The sequence below is a fragment of the Aphelocoma coerulescens genome, chromosome 2, assembly GCF_041296385.1.
Source record: "Aphelocoma coerulescens isolate FSJ_1873_10779 chromosome 2, UR_Acoe_1.0, whole genome shotgun sequence".
NCBI lineage: Eukaryota > Metazoa > Chordata > Aves > Passeriformes > Corvidae > Aphelocoma > Aphelocoma coerulescens.
The window spans coordinates 138,816,222-138,844,209 of NC_091015.1; the positions used below are offsets into that span (position 1 = coordinate 138,816,222).

The 27,988-nt window shown below is 40.5% G+C and overlaps 1 protein-coding gene and 1 long non-coding RNA gene across 4 annotated transcripts in view; one reads left to right on the forward strand and one right to left on the reverse strand.

The window, feature by feature from the left end:
• The first annotated feature begins 617 nt into the window (after positions 1–617).
• LOC138105250 (uncharacterized) lies at positions 618–27,489 on the forward strand. Its single transcript, XR_011148431.1, has 3 exons — positions 618–670; positions 1,596–1,666; positions 26,402–27,489. It is a non-coding gene; the product is annotated as an uncharacterized lncRNA (long non-coding RNA).
• Positions 14,377–27,988, reverse strand: part of PAG1 (phosphoprotein membrane anchor with glycosphingolipid microdomains 1) — a 112,510-nt gene continuing 98,898 nt past the window's right edge. For all 3 annotated transcript variants that reach the window (XM_069005000.1, XM_069004999.1, XM_069004998.1), the window contains 2 exons: positions 25,900–25,959; positions 14,377–23,748 (listed from right to left, as the gene is read on the reverse strand). In XM_069005000.1, the coding sequence (XP_068861101.1) occupies positions 23,398–23,748; positions 25,900–25,959 (411 nt within the window). In that variant the 3' untranslated portion in view covers positions 14,377–23,397. The remainder of the gene's footprint in view (positions 23,749–25,899; positions 25,960–27,988) is intronic.

Genomic DNA, 27,988 nt, shown 5'->3' on the forward strand with positions numbered 1-27,988 from the left:
GACGCCCCCGGCCCCGCCCGGCCCCTCGGAAGGGGAGGCCCGGGGGCTGGGCCCCGAGAGGGAAGGAGGGCCGTGTCCCGGCAGCGATGGTTCCTGCGTGTTTCCTACGCGGTGGCGGAGGCGGGCTGCGAACACCCTCCCCCGCCAGCAGCCGCCTCCAGTCTGCCCCTGTCCGTGGCCCCGTGCGGTTCGGGCTCTGCAATGATCGGTGCCATGGCCGGTTATAAATAAACACTGTAAAGCCCCCGCTGCTTACACGTCGGAGGGTTGTGTAAGAGTTTCGGCTTCCTTAAAAAAATGTCCAAATAAAGCCATTGTTACCTTTCTCTGTGAGGGGGAAAAAAAGTTTAGAAACTTTTATATAAGAGCTCAGAAATCGGCAAATGTGTAAAATGACCCGAAGTTGGATCTGTCACACCTCATGATTGTTGAGCTAAAATTGATGACCAGGGACCACCCGAGGTGAACGCGGCTGGGACAACTTGTACTCGAGCAGTTAGCTGCTTTACGGGCACAATACAAGTGCAAGCGTGTACTACTAAACACGTAGGGGATTTGGGTACAATACACATAATGTAAAATGCAGTAAAGGTCGCAGCTAATAGCTGTGGCAAGTTCAGTTCAACTGCAGGAACCCCCTTGGGAAACAGGAAAAGGTCTTAAGTTCCAGGTACTAAAATCTCACACATTTCTCTTCCGGGAGATTAGGGCTTTGGTTTTGTTTTCAGAGGGAAGATGCAGTAAAACAAAAACTGATTTTTGAAGTGGTGGTGTTTTAAGCATTCTCTTGTGATTATCTTTTCAACTGTAATGTTTTGGCTCGAATTTCTAAGTCTTTTTAATGAATTTTTATTGTTTCTAAATGGTTGGGCTTTGTTTAGAAACACTTCAGCTGCTCTGTTCTGCTGGCTGCCTTTGGTAGAGGCGTGTTGTATTTGAACCTATGATTTATGTAAGCAAAAAGAAAATTTTACATGTACTAACTTGTTACTAAATGCAAAGGGTTCTTTTCAAGTTTTTATGGAACAAATTTATTTGTGTATATATATTTTTTTTTTTCAATTTGAATGAACTGTCAAGTCAGGCTTGATTGTGGGAGGAGTGGAGCAGCAGGGAAGAGCAGAGCAGAGGGAGAAGACAGTACAAGTCTTCCTGGAGGCTTTTTGTCCTACTGGTATTAAAGATATTTGGCCAAAAAGTGCTAAAGCAATGCACAAGTTTGATGTAGATGGCAAGATAAAAGTGTTTCACTTGAGCTACAGCCTAATGAAGCATCTACTGCCTTGTCTGAGTTAGTGATTTGGAACATGTTACTTGGATAAACACAGTCTCAAAGTGGAAAACAAAGGCAGAATGAAGCAGCTCAGGGAAGCACAACATAGAAAAGAAGGAACCGGAACGGCAGAGGATGGTTCTAGTCACAGAGGAAGGACAGCAGAAGAAGAGTGGAAGGGCAGGGGGATCAAGTAGTAAGAATGGGAGGCTAGCCCCAAGGCAGTGAATAATAGCAGAGATGTTGATGAAACCAAGAATTTTATTTCTAATACTTATTTCCTCACCATGTTTCCTTGAACACAACTCTTCTTCATGGACAGTTAATGGTACAGAGGAGAAGAGGACTAGATGCTCTTGTGAAAGAGGCTTGGGATAATTACTCATGACACAGGTAAGTGTACTGAAGATACCTGATACAGCTGTTAAAAGTTTGGATTGTTTTCCTTTTGTGTCTCTATTTCATGGTCACATTGCTCTTTGTGCTGCTCAGTTCAGCTGTCTGCAAAACCCCAATTTAGGAGACTTGGGACCTAGATTACCATTTTCCTCAAGTTCTTACAGAATAACAACATTGATTTTAAAGGAGAATGAAACTCTTCTGCCACAAAGCATTAGGTGAACAGCCTGCTACATGAATTATTATTTTGAGTGTTTTAATAACTAAAGTGTAGCATAGTTTTTTCAAAAAGGAGATTAGTTAACTGACACCACCTAACCTTGCTAGTTGTCTTCAAGTAGATTACAGAGAATGATACTCCTTTGCACATGCATTTTGCAAATGTTCTCCTGGTTGTACCCTTTATTTTGCAAATTTCAGACATTGAGATGAAGGGTCTATAATTTCCTAGCTTGCCTTTCTCTTGGAACACTGGTGCTGCACTGGCACGCATCCACTTTGCTGTGACTTCATTTGAATACAGCAAATTCTTTATTATGATGAACAAAGGGTTGCTCTCTGGTCTGCTTTGAATCTCAGTCTGCTCATGGAGATTAGTGGGTTTTGAGCAAAGCCAAGTCACTAAATATCTCCGCTTCACTGATCTCAAACACATTTGTGACAAGGGATTTAGTAGTCGTTTTCATGCATGTTCTTGCCTTTGAATGGATAATACCTTAGTAGTTCTGCTTCCCATTGCTATTTGATTCTCCATTTCATTCAAAAGGGTTTAAATTCAAAACTTCTCTTTACTCATATGTTGTTGCTTTGAGATACATAAACACGTTTGTTTGTGGTTTTAATCCTTGAATACAACTCCCCTTCACCTCTTTGCTTTTATTTGCAATTTGTGGTTTATTGTCATTCATGTTAGTAAGAAATACCTTGTGGCTAAACAATGCCTTACATTGATGTTTATAATATTGCTTCTGCCAGTGCATTGAACAAAACCATGTATAATAAAGCAGGATCCTGAAATGACAGATTTTAAATTTTCTCGAAGACTGGTGGTCAGCCTTTTTTTCTTTCCTGAAAATTTCTTAAGATAAGGAGTATTACTTTATCTTGATGTATGAGACAGAAAGTGATAAACCCTTAAAAAACACTGGCTTAAATTTTCCAGAAGTGGACAGATTCCAAAAGCCTTGTGTGGCTGCCAGGTCAAGCTGTAGACTGCGCTTTTAGTTGTTCCAGGAGAACAGCAATTAATCTCCAACACTGAGTTTGATTTCAGAAAATGGATGAACACAGTGAATTCCGTATTAAACTAAAGAAATTTACTAAGCCAATTTCCTTAGAAGAGTTAAAAGCAAAAGTGTTCAGAGTTCAGTTTACAGAAAATTCAGATCCACCAACACAGAAATAGGTAAGAGAAGTATTAAGGAGGGCTGAAAAAACCCCAAACAGACCTTGGTGGTAGTTTCTCTACAATGAAGTTGCTCCTAGTTTGGGATTTGGCTGTTGTACTTGCAATCCATGCACAGCAAAGGATATAATTTATTAATAGTATTTCAGAAACTTTTTCTAGGCCAATCTTTGAAGATTTGTCCTACTCAGTATCTGTACCTGCATTCTAAAGGCCTGTACTGTTCTCTGAAGTATACATTTCTACTGATGAATCCAGTGGATCAGCCAGGGCCTTTGCTTCTGTACATAACACACCCTGACATCAGCAACACAAAAACAAAGTGGGTGGCATCAAAACCTTTCAAGAAAGCTGTGTCAGTGCTGTGCTACACTCACAGCAATAAGCCACAAAGAATGTGTTTAGGTGGAGCAGCCTGCCTGAAAGAATTGCTGTCACTTCTCTTGCTCCAAGTGCCGGATCAGCCTGAGCTGTGAGCCACTGATCACTTCCACCTGCTGTTCATGATGTTGGTCAGGAAAGATACCTGGCTTCAAGCTATTAGATCTAGGGCAAGGTTTCACCACAGGCAGTGTCTGAACTGCCACCCAGCAATGCGAGGTCACCCTGCATCATTACTTGCCCAGGGATGTAGTAAATCTTGCTTCGTGGGATTTGTACCATTATAAAGTATTAAAAAAATGGCTCTTGAGTTTTTGTACTCAAATGGACATTTCACTGCAGTGTGACCCTGGTCTTTGCTTCTCAGGTAGCCACCTCCAGCTCTTCTTACCAGACCCAGGGTTTCCACATACCTCTTTCCAGCTGTGCTTCACAGGGATCCCATCGCCTTTCCAGATTTCCATAGCTTCCAGCACAAATGGAGTTAAAACATCTTCCAGCTGTCAGCATTTCCATCCCAAGTAAAAAACACAGACCTCTAATCCTGGAGTTCTAATCACGTTCCAACCATCTTGATTCCGGTGTTCTGATCTGGCCCGAAGATGCCAGCAATGGCAAGAGATAGTACTATTTTGCTGTTTTTCTTCCCTCAAAGCATAATTATAAGGCACAAGTTTTGCATGTAGACATGTACCAACAGGTGCTAGGCCTGTAGAAATTTTCCCATTGATCAAACTTGAATTCCATTCACAGTTACAGTGAGGGAAGCAGCTTCCAATGCATGCCCAGAACATTTGCTTGATAATGAAGAAATTTGAAACCTGTCCTTGAAACTTGGTAGTACTAGATGAAGCCAGAAGGATTGTTACTGAATCTGCCCAAAATTCCCACTGCTGAAAAGAGCAAGATGATTGAATAAAAGGCAAGATTTTCCAGTTTGCCTGTCAGCAATTATGAGGAACAGGAGATAACGAAGAAGAAACTAATGGCAATAATTTCCAACCAGAGTGAAAAAAAACCCAAAACAGTGCATGGTTCATCACAGGGCTAATACTCTATAATGATTAATGATTCTGTAATCAGAGCCCACATAGAGAGAAACAGGCTCGAAATTAAATGGTGTATTTCACAAATGGTTTGGAATTGTAATGCAATGATCAAGAATTTGCAGAGAAAGACTTTATGCCCCTTTATAACAAGTTGCAGTGCTTCTAACAGAAATAATTAGGGTTCTGACAATGTATTTGTTTGAATGAAGGATTGAGTTTGACAATAAAAAATAGCCTGTAATCTGCATGTCACATGCGGCTTTCTGCTGACACAGAACGTCATGGTCTAGTGCACCAGCGTTCACAGCAAATTAGTCTCAGTTTTACTGTATTCCTTAACCACACCAAGTGGTACCTAGAGAAATAAACTTGTTTTACCATGTCACTGCTAAGTGGATAGCTCTTACAACTGAAAAATCATAGAATGATTCAGTGATAGACTTAAAATAAATGTCTCACTATGGTTTCTTTTTTAGACTTAGTAGTAAGGAAAAAGAAGGAGGAGAAGGAGGAGAAATCCATTTCTGTTTTGCTTTTGAAGTCCCCAGTTTGGCAGGCCACTGGCTTCCTCAAGCAATTCACTGCAATTCCTTCCTGGAAAGCTTCATCCTCTCTAGAAGCAAAGCACCACTCTTAGCTTTCTACAGAAGAGGAAAGGTTGGGAAACTGGCTGGGAAACTGGACTAACATGAGCAAACATGGACCGAAAAGTCCATGTCAATTGGAGCTAAACAAAACAACTCTTCTTTTGGTCAAATTCACCAATATCCACCATATGGGCAGATCAGCCATGCAGCACACACAATGCCTGTGACACCTCCAGGAGACACGGTCTGTTGCAGCCTTTCAGAAAATTTGAGTTATCCATGAAGTTTTGGATGTATCTTTCCTGGGTTCCACACAGCATATGTACATGTTCTGTTTGGGAAATCCCATGGGCAGCAGCCCTGATTCTTTCTAATATTAGGTGTCGCAGTGCAGCTGAGCTTCTTCTTCAGGCAGTCTAAGATGCTCTACAAGTGCCACTTCTCAGAGGTCCTGAACACAGTTTTTCAGCAGCTCGTCAGAAAACTGGACAGTGTTATTAACCATCTCTTAAGCAACTGATAAATAGAAAGGGATCTTACATTCTGTGATGGCTTGTGTTATCATACAGTCAATCAAAACACCATTTCTGAGTTACTTAACCATTTTTGGGGCCAGCCTAATTGTTTCAGATCTAGGGAAAGGTAATTCCAGCAATTACTATTTTTGGGCATTCAGAAACTGTTTGCAGAGAAGTCTGAGTCTGTGCTCAGGTTGGGGCAGTCCTTACTGGTGGCATCCATACTAGTGAGAAATTTAGAAGCTTTGTTAATACCTTCTTTTTTCTCTTTGTTTTAATAATGATTTATAACAAATTTTCTAGCTGTTAAATATGTGACAGAGTTCTTGTCCACTTGTGGTGGTGCATTTGAGTCAGATTTTTCACTAGGGCTGGGAAGGTGTATGTTAGCAGGTGGAGGAGATGAGACACCCATTCACAAGAGCTGTGTTTCTTGGCTAACTTTTACACCAGTCTGGTCATGACAAGAAATGAAAATGTGTCTGTGGAGTAGCTATCAGTGAGGCTTTCAGTGGCTGTCCCCAGGCTTGCAGGAATGAGCATGTGACAACTGTGAAAAGGGGCACAGCAAAGAGTGACACAAGCTCCTGTCTATTGCCTTCTGATTTTGATCATGAAGCTAGTAGGGAGAATTTGCAATATAACTGTATGGTTCAGTGCTTCAAGGATTTTCTTTCAATATTATTTTGGGCAAAGATTTTTCTTGAGTCTCCCTTGTGTTATGCATATACACTTGCATGCACCTGCCAGTTTGCCTGCTCTGTGTGTGATGGATTACATGGCTGGGGGGATGCTGGGCTGTAGCCACCTACCAAGCCATCTTTGAGGGTGAGGGAACTGACAGTAAGACCATTCCCCATTGCTTCACTTTTTGCTTGTCTCTCCACAGTGGCCACATCACAGTGAGATGCTGTATTGCTTAATCCACTCCCACAAAAGTTTAATAAGAATCAAAAAACTATTGGTTTTGTCCTATGACCATATGGCCCTCCCAGGTGTGCATCAAGTATGGGAGACAGATCTTTTGTGGCGAACACGAAGATGTAATGGCACAAAGTGCTTCTATTGCCTGTTAGCTCCCAGATGTGGCCAGCCACACATGGCTGCCCCACAAAAACAGTTTCCAGCTACTGCAACCAAAAAAGTCTCCTTCGAATGCTAAAATCAGTGGTCTCAGGCATGTTGGTAGCAACAATGGCTGTGACTGCAGTGAGCTCAGCAGACCCAAAGTGAAATCTGGGCAGCCACCAAGGCCTCTACCCTAAAGTCACAGAAATTAGAGAAATATTTTCAGTTCCAAATTTGCACAAATGTAACAATCCTTTAAAATTTAATCCAAGGAAGTACCTACTGTGCTTCTAACTTGTCCTGAGTGTTTAATGCTCTCATGACAGTTTTAGGACTAGAGACAAATTTGAGGGGTGTTGAGCCCACACTTTTCACACATATTCCATTTATTTACATTGCAGCTTGTTTTGTACACTGCCTACAAAATTATGCTTCATAGAAGAAAAGCCTGGCAACACGAGGGAAATTGTTGTAAACAACCAGAATGAACACTCCAGTCTGTGTACAATAGACATGCTAGAACTCAAAATAGCACCAGAGGAAAAAAAAACCAACCTCCCATAACAAACAGTAAGAACATTGTTTGTTTTTAAGAAACACTGAGCTTTGTTTTCAGTTTCTAGATTAAGCCTAATTGCCAAAAATGCCTTTGTTACTGCCTAAACCAAACTCAAGTTGGGAAGCATAGTCAATAATTATTTCAATTAAGAATGTACTGTCAAAAACCTAAGGGTGGGAATACTAGAAGTGAACAGTTGTTCAAAATTAAGAGCCTCATCTTCTCCCTATCCTTTGCCTCTATTTTTTTCCTCAGGTATAGAAATTGCAGCTTTAATGAGCAGCAATAGAAACTGAGTTTCTGAGAAAAACTAAGTTCAAAATTGAGAGCTTTTGGCAGCAGTCTCCCTCCTCCTCTTTTTGAGATCCTTAACACATGCCAAAGTTTTCCTCTTAACGCTTGCCAGGGCTATTGAAGGCTGAAGTCACTGTTTTGAACTTAAAACCTCCCGGAACTCTGAGACATCTGCATGGAGGGTGCTTGCTGCCCTGCATATCTGCCAGAACCCAAGACTAAAATGTTAATAGCTTTGCAATCTTAGAAATGAACATTATTCCGACTGCATTCTGTCTTCCATCGTTTTTCTTCCCCTTTTGGCTCTTCCACCCCATCAGGCACAAACAAGAGTTTCATGTACCCTGCAGTACCCACCTTCTTCCCATTAGGAACACAACACTTGGCAATCTTCCTGGATGGCCAGGCTGGTCCAAAATTGTCTCTGGGACACATGCCTTCTTTTGTGGTCACTGGAGTGAGGGGTATGTCCCTTGCAGAACAAATATTACTCAGTAAAAGAGCAGGAACGGAAGTTGTTCACTAGTGGCTGTTCCTACAAGTGGATGCATGTTGTATAAACAGTAGGTATGCTAAAGCTGTCCAAGCCCATGGATTCTGGGGATTGCCTCTCTTCTCATCCTTTTGCTACTGAATCTGTTCATCAGGGACAGAAATGAGTTAGGGAATCAGGCAACTCAATGGCAAGTTTTTTATTTCTGCCCCAACAGGGAGTGCAATTCATGAATTAAATAGCCCCAAGAAAAGCTATGAGGGGGCCCCAAAACCTACATACGAGGATGAGAAGAGCATTTGAAGATCTGGACCCTGTGGAGAACACTGATGGATTCAGAGCCAGTTATGCCAAGGGCTTGCAGCTGTCTAGGAAAAAGAGAACATTTTTTCTGTATTGTGAGGAAAGGCAAACATGCAACAGCACTTATTTGATAGGCCTTTGGTGTCAAATCCTCAAGCTGAGTGTAGTAACATGGCAGATGTTGGCAAAGTCTGTCTGGTGGAAATTCCTGTAATTTTTTCATCTGCCTTAAATTATCTCTCTCTCTGTGAAGAATAAGTAGCAAGAACCCCTTGTGATGTGATAGCATTCTCATTCTGGTTTTGTTGCAAATGTACTTTGCAGAGGAACAAATGAATTAGCTTCATCATGAAATTAACTACACTTCAGATGGCACTTTTTGGCTCTCAGTGCTGCAACTTTCTTCTTCCTGCAGTATGAAAATTGCATGTGCATAACTGGAGACAAGTCCCTCGATGCAGTTTCTGTTGTTATTTCTGCAGTACCAGAGGGAAATCTGGAGTTCAGTGTTACCCATGAGAGATGTCCTGGTCTGACAAGATTTTAATCTTAAATGAGTTCAAGCACTCCTCTGAATCAATTCTGAATGCAGCCTAAAGTGTACACAGCACTTTACATTTCCCACCATACTATAATGGAGATGACACATGCTTTAAAGTGTTGGATTTATGCAGATTTGCCAAGAGGGCAATGGTGCACAAATAGAGATGTTTTTAACTGAAAGGACATGTGCTCGCCATACGGATGCAGTCATGGTTGCTTAGTCTCTGAATGGAGTTCATATTGCACTTCTCTAGAAGAGAGTATGTGCTAAGTATTTCTTCAGGATAATTTTTTCATGCTACAAGTAGTAGTTGTTATCTCACCCAACACACAGGTTTCAGGACACAAGCTGTCAGAACATTCTGTAATGGTTTGTGTCTGTGAAAGATGACTGCTGGGAGTACCTGCCTAGCCTACATTGGGTGGGCAAACCCTTAATACTGTCTTCTGTGTTCCCCAGTGACTACCTCAAGCAGTTTGTTCTTAGTACATTGCCTGTTGGAGACTCCTTTGAAGTCACCTAACTCCATCAGTGGTGCAGGGGACTCAAACACTCAGCTCTTACTTTGTGGTAACCATCTAGAAGCCGTAATAGCCTCACGAGTATCCTCCATACACGTTAAAGTGTTTTGGGGGTTTTTTTTGAACACAAACGGAAAGTTGCGCAGCTTGGGTCCAAAAAGGAATAATTTGTATTTTGAAGGGGTTTTCTTAGATTAACCTTAAATTAGTTAATGTATTAAGAACATGCCTGTACAGCCACCCCAGGCACCAATAGTGATTTTGGGTTTTATTTTGTCATATATGTGGCTGAAAGGTGCAGGATAACTCCTAGACCATGTTCTCTTCATGAAGGGGTTCCTCTTGCTGTAGCACTTCATGGTGGTGTTCCCTCCAGCTCACACATTTCCAGTGGGAGAGTTCTCTCTCCCAAACTCTCTTGTTCTGTGAACCACACAACTGACCATAAACAACCTGAAATCTTTCTGTCTTGAGTTTCTGGCCAATTTTCACTATATGCCATTGCTCGGACAATTCCAAGTGGAAAAGCGCATAAGAAAAGCTTTGAAAAGGGGAGTTACCTGATCTCAAACCAGCGATTCTCTGTCTTCTCTCCCCTTGACACCCATGCAAACACATAGTAAAAGAAATACACCCACCTATTTATCTCCCTTAAGTGGGGTAATTACCTAGGGTGTGGCCAAACCACAGCGCTAGTGCAGAGACACACGAGCTCCGTCTGCACGGATTTGCTTGGTTCTGTGCAGGCTCATTAGCTGAGGCTTGGAGCCGGACCTGCAGGACCAAGGCTGGAGCTGTGCTGAGGCAGCTTAGGGGGTGTCACCCATATGTCAGAGCTGACTGTATATTCTGGTAACATGGGTTGCAGAAGCAGGCTGTGCCTGGGCTCGGAGGCTTGCCAGACACCACGTGTATTGGAGAGCATTGTAGATGAACCCAGGAGGACCCTAGTGGGAATTTGGGAGCCATGAAAAAAAGTAATCTCACTGTTCAGAGTATCACAAAAAACCTATTACAATGAACTACAGAGAATGGACTTGACTCCCACTCATCTCTTTGCACTCTTCTGCCCAATGAGTATTTTAGCTGCAAATTATAAAGGACAGGATCCTTGTCATCTTTCCACTTACCAGTCTTTACAGTGTCACCTATAGATGTGTCACAGACAAGTGGCAGTCACCATCTTTCAATCATATACCAAACCTTCAAGTGTTACCTAAGCTGCAAAAGCTGGAGGGAAAGAAACCTCAGATTTACAAATATCTTCACATACTTCATACAGTTCTGTGCTATTTTTTATGCTTACAACTACTGAGACAGTTTCTGTGGCTAAAAAACCCCACACCTGACCAAGCAATTAAAGTCATTGCAAATAAGGTCACAATACTTTTCCACAAAAATCCTCTTATTTGGTGAATGAGGTGGCTGGATGGGATCTGCTTGAAAGAGTCCAAAGGGATAAGGCTTTGGTGGGATCCAAGAAAGCTGATTTATATTCAAGCTTCACCTCCTCCAAGGTCAACAGGGTCCATCTTAAGGAGCAGGAAGTCAGGCAAAAATGCTGGGAGACCTGCATGGATGAACAAGGAACACCTGGCAAAATTAAAACACAAAAATGAAGCATATAGAAGGTGAAGGCAGGGACAGGAGACCTGTGAATGATCTAGAGACACTGTCCAAGCAGGCAAGATGCAGGAAAGCCAAAGACCAACCAGAATTAAATCTGGGGACGGGTGTCAAAGCAACAAGAAGACTCTGTAATTGTATCAGTCACAAAACAAGAACTAGGGAAAATGTGAGCTTGCTGCTGTTGAAGGTGGCAGGGGCCCTGGTGACACAGGACACAGAAAAGGCTGAGGTACTGAATGGCTTCTTCACCTCAGTCTCTACCAGGAAAACTTGCCTTCAGCAATCCAAGGACCTGGAGACAGAGAGAAAGCTTGAAGCAAGGGACATGTATCTGTGGTGGAAGAGGATCAGAATACTTAAGCAAACTGGACATGGACCCCAGTGGGATGCACCCAAAAATGCTGAGGGAGCTGGCTCATGTCATTGCATTTTGATTATCTTTGAATGATCATGATGACTTGCAGGGGTGCATGAAAATTGGGGAAAAGCAAATGTCACTCCTATCTTCCAACATAACTTGAAGGAGTACCCAAGGAACTAATGTGTTTCAAAGGCAAGCTACTGATAACTCTCTTCTCCAGCCTGTGACAGCCTCAACCCTCTAACCCAGAAACAGCACAATGCTGGTTCTGCTGCTGGCTTGCAATATTCATTATATTACTTGGAGCAGCAGCTGTTTGCTTCCTTTAGAACCCATCCAGATTTCATTTTGCCCAGATCCTTTTTTTCCTTTGTACTTTGCTGCTGAAAATAAGCTGCAGGTGAGAAAGTGGAAAGACCTCTGAATGCTAGCTTGAGTGCAACCCTTCAAGTATCTGCTGGACAAGGTTTGGCTCTCTGCTGGTTGACATGCAAAATAGGTGCTGCCTTAGAAAGTTCAGGTTTATGCTTATTTGTCTGTTTTTACAGGCTCCCATAATTTTCCAGAAGAATTAAGGAAAGAAAAACCAGTAACTTTTAAGATAATCTTTGTAGCTCAGCCAACCCCTTAACAGAATTTTGTGACATGAAGGAAAAACAGAATGCTAGCCTTAGAGTTTTGTCCTTGCCAGAATCAAGGATTAACTACATAAATGTGGAGCATGTATGCGGTTTTCAAAAGAGGTGACACAAACCTTTTGCATAATGGAAATAGTTCATCAGTCCAAATTAGAGATTGCTACCAGATCTTCTTATTTTTATTTCATCTTGTGGCAAACTGAAATCCTTAATAATAATAATGATCCTCGTTATTATTATCTTACATTATCCTAATAATCCTTAATTACAGTAACTGATGATAGGATTTACATGCCATTTCATTCACATCTGTAAATACGCAGATCTTGACTTCTTTGGTCAATAAGCTCTTTAGCAGGAGCTGTTTCAGAAGAATCTATTGTAGCTGTAATATGCTTTCTAGCACCATGACACACACAGGATCCCTGTTTTCTGCCTGAACTGACAGTTTTCTGTTCTTGCCTATCAGTCCTTCCACAAAGGCTGCACAGAAATTCCAGTTGTGTGAGTTATATGAAAGGTCAATCTCATTTATGGAATAGCCAACTGAGAAGAAGTAGAGCTAAAGTATCTTGCCAGCTACAGTGCTAGGAAGATCATGTCACTGTGGTTTTGGGCTTTTGAAACAAATCTGTCAGACTCATTTTCTACAAAGCAATGTCAGGCCACTCTTTTAGCTCCAGTGCTTTCTAGTTCAATATAATGCTATGCTTCACGGCCACAGGATGAACTGTTGAGTCTTTGAGTGAATATGTACCCAATTAAAATGAATTGTCAGCCGCACTTCACAGGGACTAATTCTGTTTTAAACACCAGGTGTCACTGCAGGATACTCCTGATTCCACACCGAGCTCCCATTAGGTTAAAGCTTTACTTTTAAGTGATGTCAAAGCTCATGGAGAACAAAGATGCTCGTACTTTGTTCCCAAGTGTGTGCGTGCAGCTAGACGATTAGCCAGAATCTGGGAAAATTATTCAATATTTCAGCCAGCCACATTATAGTTCTGTGTGGTTGGCCTCAAACCTGAAACTAACCATAGTAATAGAGGGATTTTATGGCTGATAGCAACTGTTCAGAATGAAGAATCAAAAAAAAAAAAATCTGTGAAACAGGTCTCGTGATAATAATGCTGCATGCATTTTTTTTTCCAGAAGAACAGCCCGTATTGGATAATATTCAGCAGTTACTTAATATAAAATTTGTATCAAATTGCATATTTTTCAGCTTCTTGGCCCATGAGCAAATGTTCAGTAAAAAGCAATCTTCTTTTACACTTGTCAGATCCTGAATGATTTTGCACATGAAATATTTCTTATTTTTACAAAATCTCTATTTGTCCTATAACCTTGTATCTTTTGAGTATTAAAATATACTTACCCAGATTAAACATAAAAGAGCCATCACTTTGACAGTGAACAGATACTACTTGTCTGTCTCTGTCTGATTTCCTCAGCCTCCCAGCTTGGCATAACTAATCCCTGTCTGCACTGTGAATTTTCCAGGAACCTGTTCATCAGTAACTACTTAGTATTAAATGGGTAAAGCTGCTCTTTTCCTATCTGTAATTAAAGATAATGAGGAGGAAAGTGCAAGTCATGGAGAATGCAAGCCCCAAAAGGTTAGGTACTATTTTAGCCTCATGCTCTAGTGTACAAAGAAGCCTTGTTCCAGTGACATGCTTAAAAGATGACATTTCTTTGTGTTAGACTTACATGCAGAATCTGTGTTACATATTCAGCAGTGGTCCTAAGTCACCTGCCTCCTGAAAGGCTTCAGGATGCTCTTAAAGTACTTCTACACAAATGAGAGTCTTGCTATTGGCAGAGCAGTGCAGGAAATGGATGGGGAACATTACCTAGAGAGCATCTCTAACAAAGGAAAAGGAATCAAATGCCATGGCAATTTCAGAGGATAATCCATAGGGCTGGTAATTGCAACTTTAAAAATGCTGAAAGCTGCACAACTTTCAAAGGCTCAAACCCAGTATTCTTACCTGCATTAGAGAGCGTAGTGCCACTATATTCATGGGAGTCCCTGCTTTAGTCAGAGACAATTTAAAATTAGTGCTGTTGTGTGCATGCTTGAATCTTGACAGGATTGTGCCTTTGGGAGGACTAAGGTGCTATATATCACAAAGAAGTCTTAGTAGTTCTTGTCAGATAATGAAATCAGCACAAAATGCCCAGAACAAACAAAATTCTATAAAATTATGCAGGTTTTAAGATCTGCAGGATGAAGTGACTGCAAGGACTGAATAATATATTTGTTAAGAAAACAACAGAAGAGGCACAGGTAAAAATCAACCAACCAACCAACCAACCAACCAACCAACCACTAAAACAAAAGACAAACCTTATTTAATGTGGTTTATTCTGTCTGGCTATTGAATTTATATATAGATTTCAATCCAATTTTTCCAGGATTTTTGAATTAAATTAATTTCATTGCAATGTAACATGTTTCCCATTAAACATCATTTATTTACATGGATTTCCAATAAATTCAGAAATTATTTGCAAATATAATAACCAGAGAAAATGGCAGAACCTCTTTTGAATGCTTTCAGAGAATACAGTACAGAATCTTATGATTTTTTTTTTTGCATATAAACAAGTAAATATTAGGATACTACTGTAAATAAATAAAACCTGTATTTTTTATTATTGACCTATGTGCTTACTTTTAGATAACTGCTTCATATGTTTATGTAGCATTTTTAACCCAAAAAATATTTACATAAACTTGTCTACATTTACAGTAAATAACCATAATTGCCTACTGTGCTTTCAGCAGCCAAAAGCTGAATTGGCTATAGAAACATCTGATGAAGATTCTTGGAACAAAGATATGACTAAATGACATCAACTTGTGTATACTATTACAAAATGTTGAGAGGAATTGAATAGCATTTGTTAATTTACAAAATACAATTTAGTGTTGGATCTGAACTGCTCTAACAGTAGGATAAGCCCTGCAATTACAGTTAAACTACAATTTATGGAATGTACATTCTGCAAAACTACAGTATTTCAGTGTTTGCAGTGGTGTTGATAAAAGCATATTGATTTCAAACAGGTAGCAAGCCACATAACCCTTCATGTAGCAAACAAGCCTTAGCTAATGCCATCTCCAAAGTCTGCATACATTGACTTCAGGTGTATATGGCACAGTCAGTGAATCACTGAGCTGCTCTCACTGCCTACAGGTCTGAACTTAGTGTATTTAACTGTATCCACTCTAAGATAGCCGGGACAGTTCTAAGCCTCTCTTTTCACAAGCTCATACTGGTTTGAGGATGTTCTGCAGTTCTGTGTCAGTGATCAGGGACTCAAATAGTTGTCCAGAAAACACTTTTTGTTGCTAGAACACTGTGTAAGAGAACTTTGCTTGGAGATATTCCAGTAATACATATTTTTTCCATTATAAAACAATGGATAAAATAAACAAAAGTGTCTGTATTTACAAATTATTATCCATTATGTTCTTAGTATGCAGTGTTCCATATGTAAAGCAATTTTATGCTAAAGCTCATACAGCACCCAATTTTAAGTGACTCTTACTGAGGCATGATTTTAATAATTAGCTATTAGACATAATTATCCATATAACTATTTTTTGTTGTTCTTTGTTGATATGAGTTTTTTGTTATTCTTTTTTCTTTGTTGATATGACTTTGTTGGAAGTCATATCAGTTCACTAATATAAAAGAAAGAAAATACATTTCACTGAAAATACAAACAAAAGTACCTATCACTAAACCAAACTTCTAAACTGTTAGGGCCCAATCCTGCAGCCTTGGCTCATGCTATTTAAATAAAATAATCCAGTTAGAGTTGGGTTTTTTTGTTTGTTTGGGTTTTGCTAAAAACCCCCCATCATGCAAGTCCAGATCTACACATGGTACTTATTTTAGTGCATTTACATTTGTCCATGCTGGGTTTGTAATTGAACAAAACATGTATTTAGGATTTATTTATTCATTTCCGTTCTGTTGATATAGAGACTTGATAAAAGATAATCCAGCTGCATCATGGTTGGGTGGAGATGACTTGCCCTCGCCTCTCTGTGTATAGGGAATACTGAGAAGAATAAAAATCTCCCATGAGACTCTCAGCAACTTGTTTACTGTAACCTTTTCTACTTTAAAAATCTTTTGTAACAGGTCACCTGTGAGATGGGGGAGGTGCAAATGAAACTTAGCTGTTGTTCCTTTACCTCTTTCTTCCTAGCTGCTGCAGTGGGCTGTACCTGTCTTGCCTTGACAGTGAATGCTCTTTTGTGGGTCTGAAGGTGGGCTCTTAGCACACTTTCATCTAGAAAGACCAGTCAGACTGAGGAGAAGCAGCTCACATCCCCTTCCTTAAGTTAAAGGGGTTGGGACTGTAAAGCAAAGGGCCATTCCTAAGTAGTCATCGCCACAGAGATGAGATAGATGAGATGAGATATGAGATGAGATAGGCCCTGCTGGAAATCATGAAGGCAGTACATGCAGAAAGTCAGGAGTCACCACAGTGGCTCATTCAAAGACCTGTCTGCTGGTAGGATGTTCTGAGGAGACTGGTTATGTGATCTTTCTCAGTCTCAGATGTAACGAGCAAATTCCAGTATGCTCAGACATGTGAGAAGGAAGGTTCTTGTGCTCTTAGGTGTTTTTTCAACAATACATTTAAACATTGTGACAATTCACATCATATATGTGTCTTTGAATGTCATGTGAGTGCTTGCAAGCTACAGAACTTCTTGCCTTGAAAGAAAGTGAAGACCTCCACAGATGTTCTCCATCAGGAGATTGTGATTGCCCCAAAACATCTGACTGAAGTCCAGGCTCCTAAATCTCACAGGCACATTTAAAAGGTCCCATTCAGAAGTGTTATGTGATGCAGTTTCTGTGCCCTCTGTACAATTGTCATATTTCACTAAGGACAAAAGAGATACTCAGATGGTGACAGCTGAACATAGTGGGGAAGAGCAGTTTCATAAGTAAGAGGGCAGTCCAAATCCAACCTATGCTGAAAGTTAAAATACGAGTTAAAATTGTTCTTTTTGTAGACATTAGGAATTGAAAACATCAGCACTGTCTTTTTTTTTTAGTAATAAGATTTGTAAGGTTTAAGCCCCCCTCCCCAGTATAACAAGATTAAAAGGACAAGAGTTGGTTATATTGTCTTGTAGTGAACAGGAGGCATTCTGAAATCTCACATGAAGCATTTTGAAGTCAAGTGATATTTACATACTTTATAAATAATCTAAGCCGGTTGTTGTATTATCATAAACTATAAGAAATAACATGGCTGCTTTCTAAGCAAAACAAAATTTCATTTTGTATTTTCTGTACAAACACATGCCAGTTAAAATTAGCCAATGAATTTGCAGAGACAAAATCCTTGTCAGACTGTGCTGTTATAACAATAAATGAACATCACAAATGAAAGCCAATATTTAGGAATGTGTATGGCAAGAGAGTACCACATACAGTAGTCAAGTGGCTGTGCAATAACAGTGAGCATGTTTACCTTTACAGAATCATCTGTATTTTTAGGCACTTTGCTATCATGTTTGTATGACTGTCCTTCTGGGCAGTTTAAAACTGACGACCTCCAGAAACAAAACCTCACAGCTTGAAAAAACAGAACTGTAAGATTTGTATTATCCACAGACTGGGCACAGACCAATGGGTATGTAATGCAAAGATAATCTGTGCATTTGCTATGGAAATTGGGGTGCTGGAGCCAAAATATATCTACATTGTGTAGACACTTGCTGATCGTTGGATTATATGTAAATTAAGTTTTATCAATTAATCAATGGGAACCTTATATTACAAATAAGTTCTCATCTTTCTGTTGTTCAGGAGAAAAGAACAGTGTCTACTGTATGTGATATCCTAATGCACTCCTGAAAAATCACCACATAGGCAATTAATTTGTTTAATACTTCTTGTAAGCCTTGGATATTTCATGCTGACCCAACCAAGGGGTTTCTCTCTCCTTGAAGAAAGGGAACCCTGTATTTTTAGCTCTGTGAGGTTCCATTGGCAGCATTTATCTTTAGCATAACCCTGAACACATGTTGCTTGCTAGCAAGGGATATATATTTTATATTTAATATATATTTTCTTTTCTGAGGCCGAGATCTGCTCTGGCAATGTCTTCAGCCACAACCATCCCAGAAGAGATGCTACAAATCAACTTCAGCACCAGGGTATGAAATCATATTAACAGTAATTATATTCCCTGCTCCCAGGAAGAGACCTGCCCTTCAAAGTCTTCAGCACACCACCAAAGGAGCATCTGTCAGGCCAATCATCTGTCTGCATTCTTCTGTTTTGCAGCAGACTACCACACCAAATTACTTGTGAGGCACATAAAAGCCTTATTCAGGCATACTCCAACCTCAATAAATAAGAGTCATCTGAAATAACTGGCTATTTGCCTGAAAGCAAAAGTCCCTCATTGGAGTGTGGTCCAAATTAAAATGTTTGTTGCAGAAGCAGATTTCTTACAGTCACATGGCAAACAAATGTATATGCACAATAGGAGACAGAACAGAAGTCCTTGAGCTGGGCTATGATGTTTCCAGTCCGACAGCGCACAGATGAGAGTTGTGTCTCTAGCTGCTTCCAAGCCAAGCCACCTGGCCTGAATGGCTGCTTTTAAACACCTGTGTCCCAGCCTAGGCAGGCCTGTCACACGTGGTGCCTCCACTCTGGCTGCAGTGAGATGAACAAGAGACAGGGCAGCACTGTCAGCTTTTGTAGTCAAGAGTTGCACAGTTAACGCTAAGTTTGGGAAGCAGACAATACCAGAGAGAGCACTCTGTGTCACAGCTTTACACATCAGCTTCCAGAAAGCACATGCAAACCATTTATCCAGCATCTTATAAAAGCACCATTGAAAGGTTGAACAGAGAGCACCATGTATACGGAATTGTGTTCAAAACAGCAGACAGGAGCTGTTCAGGGAGCCATGGAGAAGCATGCAGCCCAGAAGCATCCCTGCAGGATGGATTCCTTGAAGGCACGATAGATGAAGGCTTAGAGAACAAGGCAGCTGGTCATCAGCCAGTTGAAACTATGGGGATGGCCCAGCTCTGGGTTACTCATGAATCCCCACACCTACTCATCCCTCACTCCATGGATCCTGCTACATGTAAGCAAGCCTGCGATTTATATTAATAGAAAGACTGAAGCAACTAATTGTTCCCAGCTGGCATGAACACCACCTCCCTGAATGCTCACTATTGTAAAACTTAGGTTCTTCAAAAGAAGACTGGTAATTCTTATTGCAAAACTTAGTCATCGTAGCTACATAACTGGGCTTTTTAGTGGATGTTTGAGTGACTATTGCTATTGTAGGGCTAACTGAGGTCCAGTACATTAAATGTGTCTCTGTAAAGATGTTTCCAACTTGGGACAAGTAAACGTTGGGGTTGTCCCTTTGTACTTTTGAGTTAAACACTTAGAGTATGGAAAAGAGTATGGAAGTACTAGCTACTTTGTAGAAAAGGCACTATAACTGATCTAACTGCGGTAATTAGGTACATGCCTGTGCTACAGGTATCTGCAAAGAATTTATTTCCCTCTGTGACTGAGAAAGTTATTCTACAGTCATGGTAGAAAAGGATGACTGGTTTACATATTGGATTAGCACTGGTTTAGGTATGTGGTAAGAACAACTCTCATAGGAGACACAAATTCATGAAGAGATGTCTGAACTGCATTTCCTATTTTCTACCAGTTCCCAGAGAGAAATCAAAAAGACCTTTTCACTAGTTACATACACATTACAGCTTCCCTTGGCCTTACCGTGGCAATTTGATGTGAGATCTTATTATACAGTTGTGCCAAAAAAAGGAGGCAAAGAAATAGACTGTAAAGCTTCCCCAGAAAACATCACCAGGTAACAAATACTTCATTTTGGATGTTGACATTTTATTTAGGGATATGGTGAAAGAGTTAAAAAGAGCAGTAAAGAGACAAGTAGAAGAGACTCCCTTTTCTTTACAGTCAGATTAATCTCTTTGGGGATTACTGCTAGAAATATCTTTCTATCGAATATATTAATGAAGAGAAAGCATTGACAACAGCCATAAAAAAGGAACAGATTTTACTTCTCGGAAGAGGGAACTAAACCAAAAGCTCGATTCTTTGTCAAGAAATGTAAATATTCACTTAACAACCTTGGACTGAATTCTGAACCATTTTCCTTTAGCATTAGACTACATAATGGAGATTGCAGGGGAGTTATGGACTCGCCTGTACATCCTTGTTCAGGAGGGTAATTCTCTTTTGCAGCTCTTAAGTCCAGTGTGTGTGGGTCTCAAGGGTGAGGGCATCCCAAAAGCAGAAATCCAAAATGTGAACTGCTTCTCCATGAGACTAAGGTCTGATGGACCATTAAAAGGTTGTGACCAGCCTGAGAGACATTTAAACAGGAAGGATTGTGCCACTGCTACAGGACTGTAGACATGGTACCAGCTCCCAGTGCAAGGCTGTATGAGGCAGGTTAAAAACAGAAACCAAAGAAAAAAGAGAAGGGGAAGAAAATTCTTCTTTCATGTTGGAAAGAGGGATGTCTGGGGGGTCTCAACAGCAGTTGTCAGAACAGAGGAAAGAAAGGAAAGAAGGACTTGTGTCCCTTCCTACAAACCAACATTCTTGATCTGGCTGTGAAAGACAACAGAATGACTGGACAGTCCTCCACCATCCTTTGACCTGCTGGTCTCAATGGAGGCACTTCTAAAGTGATGTTTGCTTTCCTTCTTTTGCATCTTAAAATTTTACAATCAAGAGTTCAGTGCTGTTCTTTGCTATCACCTGACATTATCTGTATCTTTGAACTGGTCTTGAAATTGAAACTAGTGAACATGGCAAACCTCATGTTCCTGCTGTTTCTCCAAAAGCAGTCGTCCATGTAAAGGGATAACTACATCTTGAGATGTATTTGGGAATTTCAGGGGCTGAGGTATGCCTGCCACTAAGCTGCAGGAGTCAGACTGAGGACTACATATATAAACTGGTACCCCTGAGCAAGGAACAGACAGCAAACACATAGTTAAAGACTAAAGAAATTCTCCAGACTTAGCACAACAGATCTTCTGAAACATGGTGCATCTTATCTTTGGCCTTAAACATGGTGAAGTAGGAGAGAACAGTCAAAGATGAACTTACTGAATTCACATTCAAGGAAACAGGAACAAAAACTTTTATAAAGGGAAAAACTCCAGAAAGCAAAACCGAAGTCATCCTTAAAAAGCACTGAAGTGGAAGCAAAGGGTTTACTGGAGCTGTCAAAACATGGCAGCATGGTCAAAACCAGGATGGATGTAGATTGGTCTGAACTGCTTCTTCTCCAAGGAAGAGAGTCATAGACCAAGCGTGCTGCACTGTTGCACAAGGTCAGGATCCATGAAGTTTGAACCACCCCGTGGGCAGAGGCTGCCTGCACACTTGCACTGCTCCTCAGAGCTCTACTACTTACAGGCAAGGCTGCTAAATCAGCACACTTCTTTCAGTTATGAAGTGATTTCTAATAAACATGTGTAACCAGACCTGTGTTTGCTCTTTATAGTACCAACTCATGTTGAGCACTGACCAAGGATCCAAGAAGGGCTCAACCTGCTATATCAAAACCCAGCACCAACTGAGCTGAAAGTAAACCTGTTTTGTTTACTACAGAATAAGCCAACCTCAGTTTATGTACTGCTTATTTTGAATTAAAAATAAACTGCTCTTCAAGCACATGCCAGGTATTACATATGTGAATGTTGCCAAGCTTGGACTATAACTTGTACTTGTGTCCAAATTACAAGGGTATGCTTATATACATGGGGATATGTGCACATGCATGTCACACAATGCTGGTTCTCTACTGTTGGACTATTCTTGTACCATTGTACTATTTATTGTACTATTCTTGAAGAAAAAACGTACCAATCCAGTACCTGCTTATTTCACTGTACTTTGTTTTTCACAGTAACAGAATAACTTGGCATTTTTGAAAAGCCAGTGGCTTTCAAACTGCTTGTCAGAGGCCCAAGAAGGTCTTGGTTGCCCTCCTGCTCCTTTTAGCAGAAGAACAAGGAGGACCAGTGGCTATGGCTGACTAAATCCCACTATCTCTTTTTCCTCTTTTTTGCCCTTTGGCAGTGTTCTATTACATACACTCCATGATTTTAGCTTAAAAACAGCAAGGCATGTTCCATATCTCTGCTCAAGGAGACAGAAAAAGCCAACAAAACAACCCCAAAGCAATTTTCATTTATCTACTTTTGAAATAGGAAAAAAAAATAAAAAGAAACCAAATAAGGGCCAAATAAAGAATGGGATTCCTCCTGTTACATACCCCAGTAAGTTAATCTACAAAAACTTCAAAGATGAAAAATATGTTGTAAAAAATAAAAATACTATCCACTCAACACAGTACATAATTTTTCCTATATAGGAAACTAGACAAACATACTAAAATATTTAAGTCTTAAAAAAGGGCAAAATTCTGCAAAAAAATTACTCCACACTACTAAGGTTAGACTACACATTATGCCAATGCATTCATTTGCACAACTTTTTGCAACATGACAGTGGTCTGGGGTGTGTATGTGTAGGTGTTTATGTCCATTTGAGGGAAACAGTGCAAGAACGCTAAGGGTGACCATTGCCATTTTAAAGGGATATTTCACAAATAATCAAACAAAACCCCTACAAATACCAGTACACATCTCAAATACTGCAAGTCACATTCTACAGCCCTTGACATTAAAAAAAAAGAAAAGAAAAAAGAAAAAGCCAGCAGAATTAATTCAAGTACATTTGGAGTAAGTCCCTTGTGAACTACTGTTGTTTGCACTTTAGTTGCAGTGAATGTAGACAGAGCTCCCCAAAAGACACAGAAGTGAGTGCATCTTCCCCAGCCCTGCAAAGTCTGAGTTGAGGTACAATTATCCGTGGTTTGCTCAACATTGTGGATGCCAAAACTTGAATGAAAAATTATGCTTGAAGAACACTTTGAAGAAAATTACATAAAATAATCTCTTAAAATGAGAAGTTTTGTGTGAAGGCAGTCTTTTTGGTACATAATCCTATCAGAACAACAAGCATGGCACTCTTTCCCAAATTACGTTTGTCTTGGAGCTAATTATAATAAAGAAACCTTTATGTTGTCCTGGTCATCTTTCTGACCTGACGTACCCTTTCCCATGAGCGTTGATCCACCACCCAAAAAAGCCAGCAGGTATCACACCCTGGCTGAAATGTACATTGCTTCTTCACAACTTGTGTTCTAAATGTAGCTTTGTTCCTCAAAAGGAAAAGCACTTCCCTCTCCATGTCTCACTTGTCCTTTGAAAATAACAGTGGGGAAATCTGCTGCCAGAGTAGTTAAAGTCTGGTGAATTCCCTGTGGTGCTGCAAGTCCCCTATGCTCTCATAGTCATTCTCTCCTGAAAGAGCAGTGTGGTTTGTGTTAGGCACGGACAAGGTCCTGTCTTCCTCTTGGCTCACTGACTGGATAGCTTCATAGTCTGGCTCCAGCTCCCCGTTTGGTCTGTCCGCTGACTGAGGCACAGTGGTAGAATTTAGGGTGTTTTCAAAGTCCTTCACACTTGCATAGAGGCCACTGCAAATAGATGGGGACCTCTGAGATGCAATTTCTTGAATACAGGTGTAAGGAGAATCCAGTGCCTTGATGGCTTGTCCCGGCTTACTCACCGATGAGTACATGGCTGAGATCTAGGGAAAGGAGATACCAGCTGAGTATCCAAGCATGGCATAAAGCTTGTACACCAGTCTTGTACTACAAGGATGTTGGTTACTTAAGAAAAGACGGGATCTTCTGATAAAAACATATCCTTTCTAAAAGGGTATGGTTTTTCCTTGAAAAAATATAAAAATTATTTCTTACAAATCCTTCCTTTTCTGGCATGCATTTATAAATCGATCTTCTTTCAAAAAAAGAGTGTTTTATAAAGTAAGTTTATAAATGTAAAACTTCCTTGAGTATAAATCCGTGACGAGAAAATTTGACCTGGGTGAAAGGGAATGGCTTTGTGAGCAGGAGCTCTTGTAAGTTTTGCTATGGTCCTGGAGTCAATTTGGACTCGGGAGGGGCAGAGGCATCAAAGGGAGGATCAGGTTGAACTGCTGTAATGCAGGAGAAGGATGCTGTCTGATCCTTAGGGCTTTTAAAATTATTATTGTTACTATTTCTAATGGTAGTGGCTACTTTTCTGCTTTTAGGGACACTGCAATAGAAGAATAGTTAATGATTGTCTTCATGGCAGGACTAAATAGGCACCAGCACATTTGAAGACAACATTAAAAATCTGTAGATAAATCACTTACACCAGATAACAGGAAGTAGTGCCAATACTGATATGCAAGGTCTTCTCTGTTGGTAAGAAGAGCTGCTTCTCAGGCACTGAGTATCTGAACTTTAGCCTGGAGACTGCAACATCTCAGCTGTAAACACCAGAAAGGGAGCCAGCATTTCATTCCTAACTCTGAAAATTCCCTCTGGTGAGGTGATACACTTCAACAAGTGCATGAAAGTGGCCGTTCATGAAAAGGTGAGGAGAAGCCCACATCCACACATGTCCTTCTGCTCAGGGCTTATCTGGGCTGGTGCCAAGCACAGTTATCATCAGTCTTGATTCCCTCTCCCAGGCCAAATGGATACTAGCCCTTGCACAGGACAGATGGCTTAAATTCCCTGCACTGCTTCTCTGGTACCCAATATCACAATGCAACATAGCTCTTCTCTTACATTTAAAGTCTTTCCCAAGCATGCAAGGCCACTCTGGGTTTGTATCAATCCAATTGAAAGAGTGGATTGGCATGAAAATGTCCATTACCATTAGGCAACACAGACTGATGCAGATGAACCAGAACACTTCTGATAATTCTGGGATTTTATTTTTTTTTTATGTGTGTGTGTTTGTGTGTGTGTGTATGTGTGTTGGGGGGAATTTGGCTGGTTGGTTTTTTTTGGTTTTTGGGGTTTTTTTTGTTGTTTTTTTTTGTTTGTTTGTTGGGGTTTTTTTGTTTTGTTTTGCTTTGTTTTGTTTTTGTTGTTTGTTTGGGTTGGGGTTCTTGGGGCTGGTTGGCTTTTGTTTATTTGTTTGTTTTAGAGGGACATCAACTTGGAAATGGCAATACTTCTTACTTTTTACTGATTTCAGCTAACCAAACAAAAAATGGCTTTTCTGCTCATCCATACTTCAACTCTTCTCAGTATTAGATTACATTAACCCAGTTCAAGATCAGTTTATTCATTAATGTCTGGGAATGCTTCTCCCAGCAGAAGGCATTAGCTCACTTAGCTCATTGCCAAGTTTGTGTTTACTTTTTTGTCCAGAGAACATGTTTATAAATGGCATGGGTGTACTGGAGATGATCACAAACAGCCTTATTTATGTTTAACTTTCCTCTTTGTTTAACTCTCCTCCGTTTATCTGACCAACAGACATTTTAAAGAACAGTTTATATTCCAGTGCTTTTACTGTGCTTCAGTTTACTTCCCAGAGCCCTAAACACTTCACATGGGGAAGGTGGAGCGTATGTTTCAAAAGGCGACGGGTTATTCTTCTTGCGAAGGTCCTGTCATCCAAATCAAGAAATTATCCTAACAATCAACTAATTGTGGCCTCCTATTATTTTCTGACACCATTTTTAACCTATGGGCCTGATACAGCCATATGTTAGAGTACTTCTGATTTTAGGAATGTGGCAATAGAAACTCCGTGCAGAGAATCTTGGGCTTTCATTTTCCCTTCACACAAGTTTCACCTTTATTAGATTCTGCTTAATCATGCAGACCTGATGCTAATTTCTGCCTAAAAATTGGTCTCCAGTTAGTTACTGAATTTCATGCAAGAAACCTACCTCATCTTCTGTAAGAGATGGATCTTCCTCTCGAGACTTGTAAGACACTGAACTAAGCCTCTGTAAAGAAGGAAAAAGAAAGAAAGAAAAGGCTCATTACCCATCAACAGTGTGAAATCTGTAACAAAACCCTCCGATTACAATCAATACATTATATTTTATGGTCATTTGCTCTCAAGTTCCATTATACATAGCTAATATCCCCACTATTCAGAGTACTTTTATGGAGATAACAGCCCTGAGGTTAGTAAAGCTTTTTAATGTATCTGCTCTTGTCCTGACCTGGAAAGGATAAAAATAATATAATGGTTAAAACAAACTCTGCACCAGTGTATCTATTCCTTTACACTTCTTATGAAGCGCCTGCAGAGACTTCTGAACAATCAGAACTCAGCTGTTGGGATACACCAGTTGCCCTTTCACAGGATTTTCAGATATGCTTTTAGATGATGAACAACACTCAGCTGACACCTTCCTGATGATTATTATCCTCATTCTGTAGATCCTGGAAGTGCTGCCCAGGAGCTCTGTGTCCTCCCCACCCCTGGAAGGCAGCCCCTGTGCAGAGGTGCTCAGAAGCCTGGCCTCACAACCACTCAGACCTGCTGCAGCCCACCCTGAGGCTGGAGCCAGGTCATGCAGCAGTCACTGAAGGATGGAGGGCTTGGTTTGGTATCAAGTCTAATTTCAAGCACCTAAAGTGTTCTGTGTAAAACAGGTCATGAAACATTGGGGGGAAAGCATTTTGCTCTTATGAAAAATGCCTTCAGACCTTTACAACAACAAAGACCCTGCAGCTACACAGCAGCCATGGGATGCCTCCTCTCTGGGGCAAGAAGGCTTTCCTGGACTCCTGCTCCACAGTGGTTCAGAGGGAGCCTTCCAGCACTGTAAAAGGCTGTATTTTGGACTTTCACACAACTTCTCCAACTAAAATACTTCATACCACCTCCAGTACAAGCCAACATGGAAAGACTAGACCTATTTTTAGCACAGTCAATAAAATACCACTTCCAGGCACACAGAACTTGTTTTCTGGTTTTGTTTGTTTTTTTTTTTTTTTGACAGAGGCTCATTATGATAGATTCTTTCCTCCTTCCATTTTCTTGTTGTTTTTACTTCTGGTAAATACCAAACCTCAGGTTCCTGGCCACTTCTGACAGACCCCAGCCCACAGCACACTGAAGTTCTGTCTGCTGCTCCCAAAGAGCTTCCCTCACACAGAGTAACTCCCTTGCTTCTTTCTGACTGGAGAACAGTGCTCTTTAACCTGTGGTTTGTTTACTCTTAAAAAAAAGAAAAAGAACAAGGAAAAGTTCAAATATATTTTGGCCTTGTATTAGATCTGCTTCACTACAGCAACTTACTTTAGTCTTTCCTATCTGCAGCATTATTTTTTGTGCTGAGGAGTAAGCTACTAATTTCATCCTCACACATTAAGACAAGGATGTACTCATAAAATTCTTCAGCAATTTTTCAGTTATTGAGTGTGTCTACAAGCATCATGTGTCAGGACCCCTTCTACAGTTCCCCACTCAAGTATGATAAATACCTGACAGTGTTTGCCATCCTGTGCTGTTCCCCTGGATATAGCATTCTTTCTTCTAAATGTGAAGCTTGTGACACATCAGTTTTGGAGGATACTGTTATATTGGAAACTTAAAAAAATCCCACTTGCTATGAAACATTTTGTACCTAGCAACATTATAAACTATGCTGAAATCTCAACAGCAGCAACACAAACACGTGTCCTTATTTGCCTTCCACTTTCCTTTCATTCCTCGACAGCACTTGATTTTTTGCTCTTTGGCTCAGCTGCTGCTCCTGACTTGGGCACCAGAACAAGAAGAACATTCTCCTCTGGTGCATTTGTAAGAGATGCTTTGCCTATCCTCAGGCTGTGCAAGGCTGAAATCAGATGGCAGCAGTCAGATGGACACACAGAGAGCATTTCTACCAGTGCTCACTCTGGAAAGACCTGGGTGAAAAAGGAGATCCATGCTTCCTTTTTAAATAAAAGAAGGAACTAAAGAAAATCTATTCTGCTTTTCCAGTATTATTAGAAGAACTATGCTCAAGTTTTTGCAGG